Source organism: Galeopterus variegatus, unplaced genomic scaffold (genome assembly GCF_000696425.1).
Source record: "Galeopterus variegatus unplaced genomic scaffold, G_variegatus-3.0.2 Scaffold10546, whole genome shotgun sequence".
Classification (NCBI taxonomy): Eukaryota; Metazoa; Chordata; class Mammalia; order Dermoptera; family Cynocephalidae; genus Galeopterus; species Galeopterus variegatus.
In genome coordinates this window covers 23,539-41,430 of record NW_007736657.1, presented here as the reverse complement: position 1 = coordinate 41,430, position 17,892 = coordinate 23,539, and the positions used below count along the sequence as shown (strand labels likewise).

At 41.6% G+C, this 17,892-nt stretch overlaps 1 protein-coding gene across 1 annotated transcript; it reads right to left on the bottom strand.

Annotated features, from left to right (window-relative positions):
• Nucleotides 1-5,372: 5,372 nt before the first annotated feature.
• LOC103610067 (biotin--protein ligase-like) lies at nucleotides 5,373-12,697 on the bottom strand. Its single transcript, XM_008594308.1, has 4 exons — nucleotides 12,646-12,697; nucleotides 10,639-11,552; nucleotides 6,051-6,233; nucleotides 5,373-5,384 (listed from the first exon to the last, which is right to left on the bottom strand). The coding sequence occupies exons 1-4, from the start codon at nucleotides 12,695-12,697 to the stop codon at nucleotides 5,373-5,375; spliced, it is 1,161 nt and encodes a 386-aa protein (XP_008592530.1).
• Nucleotides 12,698-17,892: the final 5,195 nt, after the last annotated feature.

The window sequence follows — 17,892 nt, the reverse complement described above, 5'->3', positions numbered from 1 at the left end:
AGAAAGAGGAGTAAGAACCAAATGATATGACTTAGTTGAAGTTTCTTCATAAAGCAACATCGAAAAAGTCATTCCCATTTCCCTGTGTATATGCACACCAAAACATCACACTGTACACCTTAAATATATACAATAAAAAAAAAATTTTTTTTAAAGTAATTCCCTAGGTAGAAGGGACTAAACCAGGAGAGTTTTTCTGAAATGTTTACAAATATCAAAAAAATTCTTACCAACAATACCTGTATTTTGTGGGGGGGAAATAGTAAATAATTTTGGATTGAATCAAAATGAAATGTTATAACTAGTTTTTAAGTATATATTATACTTTCCACAACTCCCACACTACCAAAATCACACACACACACACACACACACACGCACGCATGCACACATGCACCCTGGCAATTTTGCCCAGTTACTTTAATAACAAACTCAGTTGTCACTTATTGTTACAGTTACATCCTTTAAGTATATATTATACTTTCCACAACTCCCACACTACCAAAATCACACACACACACACACGCACGCACGCACGCATGCACACATGCACCCTGGCAATTTTGCCCAGTTACTTTAATAACAAACTCAGTTGTCACTTATTGTTACAGTTACATCCTGATCCCCAGAGTAAAGTAACAGGACACCCTCTCACAGGACTCCTGCCAAAAGTCCAGCCAGCTTCTATTTCTCAGGTCACCTACACATCAAATGAACGCCCAAGAGTCCCAAGCTTTTTCATTTTGGACAAAATCTTGTGCTCCCCGAATCCTGAGCAGGATGCCCCAGTCTACGGGAGCCCATCGCAACAGCCACAGACCTTGTGGAGGGGAGTGGGACGTCCCTCTTCTGCTCTCTCTGACCTGTTGGGGAGATCAAAAGGAACCTGCTGGCGGGCAACTCTGCAGGTGGAGGGGGCAGCTCTCTCCCCATCCACAGGTGAGGGTCCCAGCCAGCCCCAATTACCAGCTGCCCCTCAGCTAGGCTCGGCAGCACGCTCTCTTCCCTTTCGCCATTTCTCTGGCAGAGATAAAAATGGAAATGGAACCCAGAGAAATAGAAACAAGACAGTTAATTTCTTAACTGGGAAAAAGTTGTTTTTTCTATAAAATTAAGTTTTATAGTTTTTCTATAAAATTAAGTTTTTTCTATAAAATTAAGTTTTATTAAGTTTTAATAAAATCTATTAAAATTTTTCCATAAAATGTAAAAGAATTGTATTTTTTCTTTTGTTCTGCAAGGGAAAGAACTGTGTTTTTTCCTATAAAATCGGTGTCTCTCACAAACACGCTCGTATCCCCAACAGTAAAGGTGTATTCCTGCTAACTTCCTGTCACCCACCAATGCTGGCCACCAGGTAATCTCGCTACACACACCCCACAGTGAACCATGCAGCTTCTCAGTCTCTCACTCCACCGACACCTGCAGAAAGGAAGCCACGCCGGTCGCCATGTATGTGGTCTTCCTTGAGAAATAGTTCAAGGGTTCTGCCAAGAACTGGAACATCTAAGCAGGGTGGGACACTCGAATTACAGACTAACAGCAGTAGTACTCCCACCTTCAGGAGTGAAGGGAGAGCTGGGGCACCGAGATAGCCACACATGAACACAAGAGATTACAGTCAAACCTAATACAACCAGCCACTTACCAGAGTTCAGCGATTTACTAACAAAGCTAACCCTTTTAAAATAATTAATACAGATGTCAAATACTAACCAAAGTATCAATATCTATATGAGAGTCCTGCCTTTCAACATTCAAGTTTAACCATGTATGGGACGTCTTCAAAGTCCAAAGACATAGTGATTTGTTTTTTAGTGTTTAATAACTGGTTTGTTTTGTTGCAAATTGCATTGGGAGGGGAAAAAAAATAACTGGTTTGGCTCATTATAAATGTAATGTATGTTCATTATAGGAAATTTGGATAATACAGAGAAAGTTTTAAAAGATTATTAAAATCACCTTTAAGCCCACAACCAGAAATATACCCTGTGTATACTGTATTTCCTTCCAGTCTTGTTTGTATGGATGTAGGTGTGTGGTGTACGTGTGTTTGTGTGTTTTATGGTTTAATGTGTCATAATTCTGCTGAGGCCTGAATTTCAATCCTGCTCCTGGGAAGTTAGATTAAATGTGGAGACCCTAGTCAGAGAGGAAGCCCAGGCCAGCCACCAAGTCTATAGCTCATTTTCCTCTTGTTGTCAAGCATGGTGACACATATGAAGTCCTACGTGCTGGATTTTATCGTGGAAATCACATGCTACCATGGTGATTGGGTCCCAGAACATATCCCTAGCAAATTCCAAGAGTAGATTGTACTTTAGGTGAGTGGTTTTTTCCCTACTTGAATCACCGTGCTATTCTTTTCCATTTACATCTCAGTAATAAAGAAGCACATAACTGCTTCATAAATCTTCTGTGTTATTCCCTATAAACAGCGAGTGTCAAGGCACCAAACCATATAAACACAGCTGGTGTGCAGTAAAACTATTTAGATAGAGAGTGTATTTATTTTGTTCTTTCATACCCCACACTAGAATAGTACCTAGCACACAGTAAATGTTGAACAAATGAATATTATTAACTGTGACACTGAAACAATTTCTACAGACAGAAAAGAAAGTGCCACCAATATAATATTGAGCTAAAAAATTATACTATGTGAAACTGATATAAAGAGAAAAATTTAAATCTTTGAAGAACTACTTTATAGTTCTAGGCCTCTCTATACCTGGCAGCCTAGCTCAGCAGCGACACCTTGTGGTGAAAGATCTTTGATTCCCAGCAGCAGAGTCAGTCTATAACAGAGGATCCATGGGGATCAATAATATCTATTAAGTAGGGCCGCAGGAAAGAAAACCAAAAAGAAAAAAGTGCAACCCCATTCTATTCCCAATCTCTATGGTCCCTACCTATAAATACTGACCCAACAACGAGAAAATGGAGGGGACACATCTGGGTGGGAGGGGGGAGAGGGAGGAGGGAGGGAGGTTTTAGTAATGGGACACAATAACTAACTACATTGTATATTGACAAAATAAAAATAAAAATTAAAATTAAAATTAAAATTAAAATTAAAAAAAAGGGCCGGCCCGGTGGCACACTGCTATAGTGCGCCGCTTGGGAAGCGCGGCGGCGCTCCCGCCGAGGGTTCGGATCCCACATACAGACCGGTTCCCGCTCACTGGCTGAGCGAGGCGCGGGAGCGACACCGAGAGTTGCGATCCCGTTGCTGGGTCCGGTCCGGTACGGGGGCGACACTGAGGGTTGCGATCCGTTGCCGGACACGGAAAAAGACAAAAAGAAAAAAAAAAAAAAAACAACACGATGGCTGAAGGTGTTCTGAAATGTCTTGGCATTGGCATCAGGACATGAGCAAGAGGAATTATCCAGCTGCCTCCAGAAAGACCATCTCAGTCGGTAAGTATCTATCTTCAAATTTATTTGCACGATAATCCTTTAGAGAACTTGTATTCCAGAAAAGCATACTATAAAACCCTGAATTCTGACCTTTCCATCTACGGCAGATTCAAGGTCTCCTAAGCATAGTTAATAAACATTAAGAATTGAGGATATGGGGCTGGCTGGTTAGCTCAGCTGGTTAGAACGCGGTGTCGATAACACCAAGGTCAAGGGTTCGGATCCCCCTACCTGCCAGCCACCAAAAACAAACAAAACAAAACAAAAAACTGAGGATTTGTACAACAATCATACATACACTCACTCAGTTTCTTGGGCTCCCAAATACAATCAGAAATAAGCAATTGGGAAGGAAAAGTAGTCCACAGCACTGATCCAAGATCAGCAAGACCATATGGTGGACCCCAAATGAGAAGTGAACACTTCTGAAAATTATTATTTTCCAAAGTTATTATGTAATAATGGGCTTAGTAAGGAGCATTCGTGTATGTGTATCCAGAGCAAATATTCGCTTTAATTATATTCAAGCACTTCATTCCCATGGTTTGTGAATGTGCGAACATTGATCAATCAATAGGGGAAAATGTATCCCCACCACCCAGGCAGTTAAAAGAACTGAAAAAAACAAAAATGTGAAGCACCTCTTATGTGTTTTAATAAGCAGACACATGATACAAAGCCTCTAGGTATTTCAGGTTATACCTATCCTAAAGGATACATCAGAAAAGCCATGAGTTCCAAACTTCTGCCCACAGGAGAATAACCTGGGGCCATTCTTTCATCCCCATTGCTCTGTCTGAGACTCCAGAGGTCCAAGTCCCAAAACCAGCATGATCTGAACTCCCAGGAAAGGACAGGGAGCACTGCCAAGGGCAAGCCTGGTCTCTCTCGCTCCTGCCCTCCCAGGCTGGGAGCCTCGGGGCAGGCAGCACATGCTCACATGTCCAGCCTCAGACCTCCATGCTCAGGAAAAGAGGGACAGTAACCCTTACCCACATGGCCCTACCCCATACCTCCAACGTGGGTTGTCTATAAGACTTGAAGCTCTGAGGACTGGCTTTATTTTGATATTTCTTTTATAAGTCACAAGGCAGAAATGTCCTTTTATTAACTGAACACATGAAAAAAGACATAAATGACATGGAGCTTTGAGTTCCTGAGAGGAACCAGGCATAAACAAAAGTCATACTATTAATTCCCAACAGCATTCATAAAAAACAGTGCAAACTGTCTAAAAACTGTAATGAAAATGCAATAAAAGAATGTTTCTCAAATGGGAAAAAAAAATCACCCACTGCTATATTATTAATTTTTTAAATTAAAACCATTACCAGGGGCCGGCCCAGTGGCGCACTCCCGCCGAGGGTTCGGATCCCATATAGAGACCGGTCCACTCACTGGTTGAGCGCGGTGCGGGCGCGACACCGAGGGTTGCGATCCCATTGCCGGTCGCGGTACGGGCGCGACACCGAGGGTTGCTATCCCGTTACCGGTCATGAAAAAAGACAAAAAAAGGAAAAAAAAAAAAAAAACCATTACCAGGCACTTGTTCAGCACATTATACACTTTTAACTCACTCATCCTCCCAATAGCCTAATAATAATTGCACTATCATTTAAATAACACAACTTGCACAGAACTTTCACATATACTATTTCATCTAGTCCTCAAATAATCCTGTAAATTTCCTAATCCTAAATGCTCTCAGATTTTTTTATGTTTTCTTCTCCAAGTGAGCACATCACACCCAGATAGCTCACAGCTCTTCTCTCCTCTGAAAACTAAGTTTGCCAAGGGACATAGAGTAACCCAGATGAGAATGCCTCCTCTTTTAAAATTGTTGAAGTGAGGGATGTCACTTGTTCTTTTCAAGGGAAAATAGGTAAGTTTGGTGTTTAGAGTCACCTGTACTGTTGGGTATTTGCTGAAACCACACAGTTATGTTTCTAAACTCACAGATTTGCCTGTTTAGGGGAGACAATAGAAATAGACCCACAAAATAATTTGTCATCATGAATAAGAAATTGACAGCGTGGCAAAGCAAGGGGATTAGCAAGAACACACACCTGGGGTATCTGGCAACCTGCCCAAAGCCAGGTATCAATCACAGGCAGCAAATGCAAACACAAGGCCAAGAGAATTCCTGAATACATTCCCACCTCTGTGGGCATTTTCCTCTTAAACACAACTAACAGATATAAACTGAAATCCAGAGCCCTTCTGCCACAAGATGGCAGATGTCAGCACAAATGAAAAAGAAGTTGTGATTTTTTCCATCCAAAGATTTGCTGAGAAAGGCCAAAATCAAAACAAATTTTTTAATCCCAAATGAATAAATTGTGGTTGCCAAATACATTCTTGACACATAAAATAGAGACCCTCTTCTCCCTAAATTGGAAAGGGCCACACAACTTGCAGACTTAACAACATCTAAACTCAAATAACAGTCTTCTCTCCCTCCATTACATACAGACACCAAAAAAAAATGATACTTGCACATGTTTGAGATGGTTTCCGAGCCCAAAGTCAGAATAGAAATAGAAATCAAAATCAAAACTAACTGCAATAGAACGATTAAGAACAAGGGCCCCACGGAGGCACTCTCTTCCCGGCTGGGCCCACAAACTCACCTCAGCCGCAGGCAGTAAGTAAAGGGGTGTTAAGGCAGGAACTTGTTTTATGTCACAGCTTAGGCCAAGGGTTGTCAGGATCTCTTTAAGGACTTCATATCTTCTAATATTGCTTGATTTGAGCAAATTAAAATCTTCTTCAGTTTGCACCATTACAGAGCTGGGAGGTAGTTCTAAGTGCACCTGAGGGAAAAAGACACCACTTTTGTAAGTAAGGGGCACTTACAGAAACTAAGAAAAACAGTTTCTTTACCAATTTTTTTTTGAAAACCTGAACATGAATTCTTCTTATTACCAACAGCATATAAACTCTGAACCTGAATATTTGGAAAGTAATGGCAAGCAATAAAAAAGATTCAAAAGAGACTATTAAAATCATGGCTGTCAGGCTGGATAGTCATCAATGTCTTTCCAGGTCCTGATTTTTATCACTAACCAGCTGTGTGACCTCATGACCTCGGGCAAGCTATTCAACTTGGTTATAGAACCAAAGCATATACAAATACAGTTTTGGGGGTGGGGAGCCTGGCTGGTTAGCTCAGCGGGTTAGAGCATGGTGCTGATAACACCAAGATCCAAGGTTTGATCCCTGTGCCAGACAGCCACCAAAAAAAAAAAAAAGAAAGAAAGAAAGAAATATAGTTGTGCTGGGAACCCATCTGAAGTTGCTATTGAACTCAGGGAGGCAAAATGGCTCATGCTGGAAACTTCAATTCTACCTACTAGTCATGACTGGAAAACTACACGTGGGAGGAGAGCAGCCTTATTCATCATTTTGAGTCTTTGCAGGAATTCAAATACATAGAGTGAGCCTTCATGGACACCAGAAAGGCCTTCCCTACCACCCTCCTTAACTTGATTGAATTTAGTTCAGGCTTTGTTATCCAGTTAAAATTAAAATATCTCCACCTGTCAATGGTCTGTGTCTTCGTATGATGGAAGGTCCTGGAACTTCTAGCTCCCTTGAGATCAAATTTTAATTGAGCATTTGAGCCTGGAGGGCACCAGAATATTAAGTATCCAGAAGAGTGAGCTCCTTTGCTTTATTTTGTTTTGTATTGTGTGCAAAGCTTCTGACCTGACAAGAGCATTATGAAAATAAAGAGCTTGGTGCCAGCCTTCAGTAAACTTAAAATCTCTCAATTCCCACCCAAACTTTAACCAAGTCAAATATACTGTCCAGATATATTGTCCAAAATGGCCCAGGTGTTGAAAGTTGAGGCCAATTTGAAAAGGCTCGCAGAACACTGTCCAACAGGTCCCCAAACTACAGCTGCTGAGCTGTAGCTGACTGCCTCACCCATGACCAGGCCTGCTGGTCACTAGCACAGGAGGTCTGTCCTCTAAATAGCCCTGGGGAGGGAAGAGGCAGGACAGCGAAGCCCTCTCAGGGATCTGCATCCTGCTCAGTCTCCTTCCACCCCACATGTGTGCCTCTCCTCTCCAGCGGACAAAGCCACTGCTGGTGTGGACAAGCAGCACAGCTGCGGGTCCCCTTCAACTCACATGAGCATATGGCTATCCAGAGATTAACCCTTGCAGGTGGCAGAAATAAAATGAGTGGAGTTCTCTTCCCACTGAGCCCAAGGGAGGGGTGAGACACAAGACCAAAGGCATCTGGGCTCACTGCACAGCGTGAGTACACGCAACATCCCAGAAGCACACACAGTGCAGTGCACTGAGCTCATATTCACATGGGAAAGATGCCTGGGGGATAACTAACCACTGGGCTGCTAGCAGGCCTGGCAGTTCCAGGAGACCAGAAAAGGAACTGCCACTGAAGCTGGGAGAACTGGTTTGGCTTACTGTCTTATGGTTTCAAGATTCAGGTGCTTCTGCAATGCAAATGGGAAGAGGCCACCTCTGGTTCTGCACTTTCCATTAATAGGGACAATACGGCACACCAGCGTGTGTGTGCTAGATTTGTACTCCTGGTCTTCTGTGTTATCTGGAAAAAGTCTCATCCTCTGGCTGTAATGTTGTTAACCATAGTGACAGGCCTATTTCTGAAATTTGGCTTCTTCTAAATAAAAGTGTGCATTGTTCTGTATATGTGTGTTGGTTGGCTGGTACAGGGATCTAACCCAGGACCTTGGTGTTATCAGCACCATTCTCTAACCAGTTGAGCTAACCAGCCAGCCCTAAATATAAGGCTTTTAAATAGGACTGAAAGCCAGAACTAAAAATGTTTCCAGCTGCAAATGGGGTAAAGGGGTACTACTAGCATCTAGTGGATAGAGCATGAATGCTTCTAACCAACCTAAAATGCACAGTACTGCCCCTCACCACAAAGAATTACCTGGCCCAAAACGTCAATAGTGCCATGGTTGAGAAACTCTTTTATTAAAGCAGACCCACTTCTGCCATGTGCTAAGCTAAATAAGAAAACAAAATCTTTTAAAATCCATTTCAGAGACCTTATTTGGACAACTTCATGCCAAACTCCTCATCCATTTGGTAGTCAAATATCAGCATTAATCCACAGGCTTAAATTTTCCCTGCAAACTTGATCAGTACAGCAAGCATAGAAATATTTCCTCTTGTTCTTTATTATTATGAATGGCAAAGGCATCAAATATGTAGCTTACTTGGCTTGGGATACCATCACCTAGTGTGCAGCTGTGTTTCGCCCTTGAAGTACTTTGCCTCCTCTTATTGGGTTACATCATTACTAGGTTTATTACAAAGATGAAGACTATGAAATTGAACAGGGAAAGAGGAAACTAACCAGCCTGTGATAATATTTATTTTTTGATCTCAGCGAGGTATCACAGCGACACAGGCCTGTGGAGAAAACAGTGACCCTATCACAGGGAAGACTGGAAGTCATTTAAAATCAAAACTGACATTCTAATCCTCTGAATCTGATTTGTGAAGCTGCACCATATTGCCTTTTTTTTCTAGGGCAATGCACTGCAGTATCAAATTTTATGATAGTAATGGGGTCAATTTAAATGGTGCAACAAGCAGATTTGCTATGTAACTCACAAGAAATGGATCGCAACAGTGCTCAATTTAAATGGTGCAACAAGCAGATTTGCTATGTAACTCACAAGAAATGGATCGCAACAGAAATGGATCGCAACAGAAATGGATCAGATTTGCTATGTAACTCACAAGAAATGGATCGCAACAGTGCCGAATCAATTTTCTACTACAAGTCTGTGCACAGGGGTGGTAAAACTCGCTCTTCAAAACTGAAATACGGCTCTAGGAAGTCCGGTTTTCAAATGGATTTTCTGATAATGCACAGTTACTATAGTTACCATATTTGCAGAGAAAAAGATAAGAGGAACATTTATTAGGCCTCCAAAATCTAATTCATTGGATTTACAGCCCTACAGGAAACTGCTTGGGTAGTACATGTTTATCTGTCCTAATGTCCGATTTCTTCATTTTAGGCATCTCTGCCTGAGTACTATCTTAAGAACAAACAAGTCAGCTTTATAATAATAAAGAAACAAATCTATACCTTCTTGAAGAATGTCAGGTCAGAAAACCCAAGAGACCTGGCTTCCAAAATGGCTGGAAAGAGACACGGCATACGAAATGACAACAAAACCAAAAAAAAGTAAACCATTTTCTAACTCAATAAAGAAGATCCCTACAATAAAACAAAATTTGTTACACTCATCTTGGGAACTCTTCTGGGCAAAATGTCTACATTTACTTAGTTTTCTCGTTAGATCATCAAACCCTTAATGGGGAGTGAGAGCTCACTGAAGGCTCATCTTTTGCCCTGAGGCATTAAATTCGCCAGTAAATGATAAGGAATCCTGGAATAGTCTATTCTATTACCGATCACTTAAACAAACAAAATGCTAAAAGAAAATGGAATAAAAAACAGAGGAGTCAATGGGGTGGGGGAGTGGGGAGGGGCATTGCAGTGCAGAGAGAGGAAAAAAAGGCCAAAAGAAAAAAAAGGAAAGAAGAGTCTCAGCGTGGGAAAGGAATGAAGCATTTTCCTTTCATCCTCTTTCCGTTTTTTCCTTACCTCATATTAATATGCCATAACTCTAAATAACTTCAATAATCTCTTATTTGAAGTTTTTCTCAGCACTTAGATGTTACGAATGACAAATTATAAGAAGAGAATTGAGGACTAGAGGCTGTTTTTAACACTACCTACCTCCACAACCAACTGCAATATTTTAACATGATGGTTTCTGAGGCTTGGAATCACTACTCCAAGGCTTTCAACTTCCTACATTAAATAAAGGCTGGATTATACTAACCAGGGTGTACTTTGAGGCAAGAAAGTAGACTCGTGAATTACAGAAAGATTATTACCAGTAAAGATCAAAACAAGAAAGAATTTTCTGACTAATCCTTGGTTAACCAGCATCTTAACTAACCATAACACCTTCTGTCTAGTTCCACCACAATAAGTATTTTGGTTAATCATAGTATTCACAAAAGCCCTGAACTAAACTAAACCTCCTGCTCACCATCAGCAAAAACTCCCAGCCAACAGTCCAAAGTAACCTGCAGCACACAAATTCTTGAAACCTATAAATGCACAACCTTAAAGAGCATATTCCCTCTTAGAAACACCCAAAGGTCATCAAAGCCACACCACCCTCAGTACCTGGCAAAGAACAGCTTCTCCTCCACGTGTTCCAAAAGGCATCTGCACAATCATCCTGTCCTTGTCCTCATTCTCAAGATGGCCCTGGAGCTTGCCCAGGCTGAGCTGCTCTCCAGGGCCCTCCTCATAAATGCAGCCACTGCTCAGGACACTGAACTTCACCTCACTCTGGTTAGCCTTGGAGAAAACCAAGCTCTGGACTGTCTTCTGCAGTGTGCCCTTGCTTGTCACCTGAAAGCCACCAAACACAAAGGATGAAGACAGGCCCAACACCTTCCCTCCCTGAGCAAGATAGGCCATGAACTTCTGGTACAGGTCTTCGGAAATTGACTCCATGGTGGCAATGACCAACAACAGACAGTTGTCCAGCCACGGGTCTCTGAGAGCACTTTCCTCCAGCAGGTGGTAGAGAATGTAACTGTCAGTGTCCACACAGTCACCCAGAGCAGACTGGACCTGCTGGAAACGGCCAAGGGCTGCCTGGGAGTCAGAGCCCACATAGAGTAGGATGTTGGGGGCCTTCCCCGTGATATTGATTCTCCTCTCTTCTTTTTCAGGGAAGATCTCATCAGCAGCACTCTCCAAACTGCTACTGTAATCATAGGGAAGATCTGGAATGTTCTCTGCAGATGCAAACTTGACTGACTCAATGGTGCTGTTCTCAAGTTCCAAACACTCATGGCAACTAGATAGATGCAGGTGAAAATGCTCAATGGAGCCTCCTCCCCTGTCACTCTCCCCAGCAGCACTGCCCCTCCTCTGCTTGGGTTCTTCCTCTTTGCCAATGTGCTCCATAATGTCCGGCTCAGGCTTATTCTCAAGAGAAGGTTCAGGATTCAGCTGCAGGATTTGGGCTTGCTTATTTGAAGCCTGATCCTTAAGTTCCTTCAGAGTGGAGTCCTGCAAGTGCACTGCTAAAGCATGGACAGGAAAGATAATTAATCAGCACCTCTCCTTTGTCATGTTCAAGAGTCTCATCAAGTTCTCTGCATTCCATGACTTAGATTCCAGGATATCCACCCCATGGCTCCCACCTACATCCCCACCTTTGGATTCACATAATTGCTCCCACCTGTTTGGAGGGTGCCCCTGAAGACCTCAGGTGAAATCCCCTACAACATCTTTCCTACATAAATTAGAGAACCTAAGATCTTCTTAATGACCAGTGAAGAAAGTGAAATTTAGAGAGGTGATTTTGCCTACTTACAGATTGAATTTCTTGGGTATGATTCTCCTATACAATAAGGAAACTGAGAAATAAAAAGGGCACATATCTAGAGTCTATCCAAGCACATCCTAGGGAAAAGTTGCTTTCAGGACACTTCATAGGATCAACAGGTTGAAGGGTCTTTCCAGTGAGTTTACAATCACTGACTCAAAAAACATTTACTGAGCACTAACTACACATCTGACGTTGTATTAGGCACATGGCAAATTGGGAAATTACGTGATTGGCACAAATTTCCAGAGCTGATAAGTGACAATCACTTACCCATGATGTGAGTGAAGACTTTCATAGACAGAGAAAGCCTGCTTTTAAGTTTAACTAAGGAAGAACAGTCACATGTCTCCTAAGAAAAGATTTGTCCCCCAAAATCGTGATATGTATATCTTAAGTAAAAAGCTGTTAGAACTTCATAGTAACATTGGCTATGCTTCTCACTCAGTCAAAACTAGCAACTAGTTATACTGTATTAAATTGTGTGAAATAAGTATTATATGGGTTCTGAATCTGAACGCCATCTCATGGACAATGTAATTACGGGAAATCCTGATTAAGAAATTTAATAAGCACTAAAGATGTACTCAGTGATAAGTCCCCCCACCACAAAAAAACTTGACATATGTATGAATCTTATACTATTATGGTTAATCAAACCTGTTGATTGAATTAAACTGAAACTAAGCATTGTTCTTAAGTCATACCAATAGGACTGGTCAACAGTCCTTAAGCTAATAACCTATGATGTCCCACTATGATTAAAACATTTTTCTAAAGCTACTTACAAACGATCTTTTGAGGTACCAGTCCATTATCCATCTGGAGTCTATCTTCCATGAACGCCACCCCTAGCTTGCTGAAGTTGTCCACACTTGCTTCAGCAATTAATTGGTAAGGATCCCCGGGTCTGCAAGCTAATGGCAAGCAACAGTCTGACCACTTTACAGTCTGAGAAAAAGCACATGAGGAACAAGGAAGAAAAAGAGAGGTTGAGATTTTTCTTCTCTAAAATAACCACATACTTTTATTTTTCTCTTCAGGCTCCCAACCACTAAATCATAAGCAAGCAAAATGAATTACTGGATATTGCATTTTATTACTATTAAAGTTATTTTAGCTCAAACATTTTCTTTTTTTTTTTTGTCTTTTTTACTGACCGGTAACGGGATCGCAACCTTGGTGTCGCGCCCGTACCAGGGACCGGCAACGGGATCACAACCCTCGGTGTTGCGCCCGCACCGCGCTCAACCAGTGAGCGGGAACCGGTCTCCACGTGGGATCCGAACCCTCGGCGCCGCTGCACTCCCAAGCGGCACACTCTCCAGTGCGCCACCGGGCCGGCCCAAACATTTTCATTTCTACCTGACGACAGTGCTCACAAAGCACTAAATATAACTTTCTCACTTAAAAGTAATTGAAGTCTCAACTGCTTTTCAAGGAACTAAAAGGGGAAAGGATCATTCCCCAACCACTGGAAAAACATAACATTGCCCTTTAGTAACTGGCAAGAACAAGTCCACAATATCTAAGGATTTAAAATGTAACCTATAGCCCAGCTTTTCTCAAAGTGTGGTTCAAGACCAACTCCAACAGAACTACCAGAAGCACATTAGACCTTCAGATTCCTGAGCACAACTCCCTATCTGCATTAGACTCTCTGGAGTTGGAGTTCGGGAATCAGTATGTCTAAACATGCTTCCCCAGTGATTCCTGCACTCGGGGAAATGCGAGAACTGTCCAGGACTGCCTGTGGGGAAGTTCACGTTTCCACCACAAGGGGGACAAGAAAACCAAAAGCAGCCAAAACTTCAAGGCCTCCAGTTTTCACAAAAGAAGTAATTGAAACTGGGACTCTGAATACCTATAATCTCTCTGAGGATTCCCAATGGGAAAGGAGAGCCAACTGGGATTAAGAGCCTGGCTCTGGGGCCCAGGGGTCTAAGCCTGAGTCAAACTCAGCTAATCATGGCTGTCTGTCCTTAGGCAAGACTGAACCTCTCAGCTTTGTTTGTAAAACAGGGATACTGGTAATATTAACACCCGTCATCTCACAGGTTTGTTGTGTTAATGAGATTAAAGTATATATAATGCCCCCAGTAGAAAGTTTGGGACAGTATAAAGTACAGTCTACCCTCTGTATCCATGGGTTCCAAATCCATGTATTAAACCAACCACTGATTGAAAATAATTGGAAAAACAAAATTCCACAAAGTTCCAAAAAGCAAAATTTGAGTTTGGGGGGGGCAAGTACTATGTTGAATCCATGCAAATGCAGTAATGTGTAGGCATTGTGTGAGGTATTATAAAAAACCTAGAGATGAATTAAAGCATAGGGGAGGATAGGTGTAGGTGACATGCAAATACTGTGCCATTTTATATCATGGACTTCAGCATCCAGGGGTTTTGGCATCCATGAGGGGTCCTGGAACCAATTCTCCATGGATACCTAGGGACAACTGTACTCAATTAATGAAAACTGCTTTTATTAGCTATTAGAAATATGGCTTTAAAAGCAATAGTGAACATCACAGTCTTTTTCTAAAATGCCATGAATGATTCCCCTGCTCCCCAAAATGATTTTCTCAGGGACATACTGCATAATTAGAGATACATAATTTTGAATTCCATTTTTTATGTTGAGGGACTATGTTATTAGAGCTAACTCCTGAACAAAAAAACATGAAAAAAATTCTAAATAAAATAAATTTTTAAAAAAGCACTAAAAAACTGTCTAGATAATGGAGAACTGCCAGGCTAAGTGCTGGGATAAATCCTGAACCTACAGAGGTAAGGAGGTTTCCCACAAGCCAAGGCACTTCTGCTCTGAGGGTACTTGCTCATCCTGGAAACTTTGGCTCAGAAAATCAAGGTCAAACTGGCATAAGGAAAGACATATAAACCAATGGAATAGAACTGAGAATATAGAAAAACACACATTTATGGGTAATTGATTTTGGAGAAGGGTGTCAAGACAATTCAATAATCTTTTCAACAAATGATGCTTGTACAATTGGATATCCACACGCAAAATAATGAGGATAAGCCCCTACCTCACACCACAAATGTACACAGTAGCATTATTCATAGTAGCCAAAGAGTGGAAACAACCCAACTATCCATCAACAGATGTATGAATAAATAAAATATGTATATCCATACAATGGACTGTTATTCAGTCACAAAAAAGAAACAAAGTACTGATACATGTTATAACATGAATGAATCACATTATGCTGTGTGAAAGAAGCCAATAACTAAAGGCCACATATTATATGATTCTACATACACATATCTAAAATAGGCAAATCTATAGAGTCAGAAAGCAAATTAGTGATTGGGAAAGGAGGGGAATGGACAGTTACTGCTGATGGGTACATGGTTTCTTTTGGGGGTGATGAAAATGTTCTAGAATTGGATGGCGGTGATGGTTGCACAACATTGTGAATATGGTAAAAACTATGGAATTGAACTATAGTTAACCCTTGAACAACTCGGTTTGAACTGCAAAGAGCCACCTGTATGCAGATTTTTTTCAACCTACCCCAGATCGATGATAAAAGCACCTACTTTGGAAGATAACTGGAAGACCTAAATGGGATAATCCATAAAGTTCCTGCTCCATAAGGAGGTGCTCTTATTACTCCAAAACATGAAGTCTTAGAGCAAGTATTCTCATGAGAAGCCATCACCCCCAAATGGGCAAAAACTAGCTCTTGGTAGGGAGGGAAGGGGACAGGAATGAAAAAACCTTAGATATCACAGTGGTTTGTGGCCCTCCAAGGCTCAACTCTACCCCACAAAATCTTATTCCTTAATAGTTCATCTCTTTCCTTAGAGAGAATTTAAATTGAGTTTACTTTTTCCCCTTACAGAAATAATAGTGGGGAAAAAGTTGAAAAACACTGTCTTAAAGGGAAAAATAATAAATGCAGGACTTTATAGTCAAAAAGTTGAAACCCACTAATTGTTGTAGAATATTCGGAGAAAGAGAAACCTCAGAACATCCTTTTGGCTTCCCTGCATTTCATCACCTGCTTCTCCCGCCTCCTCGTGGGCACCCAGCCATAGTGAGGAGGAGTCGCCTGGAGGGTCGGGCCTGGCTGGCGTATCAGTGGAATTCTACATTTCAAAAATAACATCTGTGATCCAAGGTGAAAGGTCGAAGCTTATAACTCAGACAGATGCTCAGTTGATTTCCAGCTTTGGGAATCAAGGAAAGGATGTCAATTAAGGAAAAAAATGAGAAGATAAACGAACAGCTTGGCAAGGGCGAACTTCTCAGATGAGGGTGAGTGGAAATCATGAAAAGGAATGGGCAACCTCCTGCATGAAGCTAAAAGCATCATTGTTCCCAGAGCTATCGCCAGCAATCTGAGAAAGAGGAGAAATGCTCAGCCAATGGAGACCCAACCCAGAATTTTGTTGTTAAAACACTGACATAGCACCCTGCTGTGGCAGGCACTGACTTAGTATAAAAGGAGCCAACAATTAAACACTCACCCACCTCTGAAGGAGGAGACACGCAGGAGATAAACAAAGGAAGAGGAAGGACAGGAAGAGGTCAAAACTGACATAGCACCCTGCTGTGGCAGGCACTGACTTAGTATAAAAGGAGCCAACAATTAAACGCTCACCCACCTCTGAAGGAGGAGACACGCAGGAGATAAACAAAGGAAGAGGAAGGACAGGAAGAGGTCAAAGAACAAGACAGACACACACCTCTGATCAAGTTTCTCAGCTCAGCCAACTGTTTCCTTACCTAAGTGCATTTGCTTTTTCTAGGAACGTGGTCCATGAGCCACAGACCATGCAAACTCCTTCAAGCAGCGCTGGGTGCTCCGATCAAAGCAAAGCCGCACTGTCACTGATACTTCATCCAAGGGTATTTGCCTTCCAGTGGATAAAAGCAAACAGAACCCTTCAAATTTTCTTCAAGCAGCGCTGGGTGCTCCGATCAAAGCAAAGCCGCACTGTCACTGATACTTCATCCAGGGGTATTTGCCTTCCAGTGGATAAAAGCAAACAGAACCCTTCAAATTTGCACTTCAAGACGGAAACAAAGGGGTAGAGAAAGAAAGGGGAAGTCAAGCAAAAGACTTACTCCCAAAGATCAAAGCTAAGGAAGCCCTGGTTAGCCCTAAACAAAGGGATTTCCTCTTATAAGCAGTGTGCAGAAATCTGTTCAATAACCAAAACTCTTGTCTTGACATTACAATTTTGGACAGCAGGCAATGAGTATCTGCTCTGTTCAACTTAAAACTCATGCCAAGAACAAACCCAGGAGTGAAAGGCACCAGGTTCAATTAGCATGTGTGGCCCTTCTGAACAGCATACGGCAAGCTGAAGTCCTGCAGCTGACGGGGAACAGAAATCTCAACATCCCATGAGTTACCCAGAGTCAGATCACTGATGTTGCTAATTTTTTACTCTTGCTTCTCGTCTTCTAAATCATTTAATTGCATGTTAGGTTGTTAAAAGTTCTAGTAATTAATTGAATAGAGGAGGGATGTGTACACAAAGATGTAAAGAATTTGAAACCATGAGACTAAAGAGAGGTTAGTTTTGACTTTCAGTTATCCTCCCTGCCTTTCAGGTCTAGAAAGAGGATAAAGGAGTGCTACAAAATTCACTTTCAGTCTCTATTACCTAAAAAGACGATATGCACTACAGTGCTTTTAAAAGAAGGGTACTGGAAAACCAAGTAATAGTGCATAGGTTATCACAACTCCACAGCAACTAAGAGTGGAAATGATAAACTGATCCAGATGAAACTTAAAAGCAGAACTGCAAAACCATGACTGACCAGATGCTCAAAGAAAAAGCTGGTCTAGTTACCCTGATTTTCTGAATAACCAAGAGTAATCAGAAAATAATAGAAATACCCTTGTTGTCACACACCACACCTTTTTATATTATTTGTGTTCTTTAGATGTCCCATAAGCACTGAGGCCCACTGTCTAAGGTGTCCTGTATTAGCATTCACAACTACTCACTCCCCACTTTACATCCTGACCCCACTAATGTAAGCTGAG

Excerpts from the sequence above, each read along its gene's own strand:
- LOC103610067 (XM_008594308.1), bottom strand. The coding sequence starts at position 12,697 with ATGGAAGATAGACTCCAGATGGATAATGGACTGGTACCTCAAAAGATC. Across the intron at positions 11,553-12,645 it reads GGTACCTCAAAAGATCGTTT|CAGTGCACTTGCAGGACTCC; the intron begins GTAAGTAGCTTT and ends TCCATGCTTTAG. Across the intron at positions 6,234-10,638 it reads GAGAAGCTGTTCTTTGCCAG|GTGCACTTAGAACTACCTCC; the intron begins GTACTGAGGGTG and ends TTTTTCCCTCAG.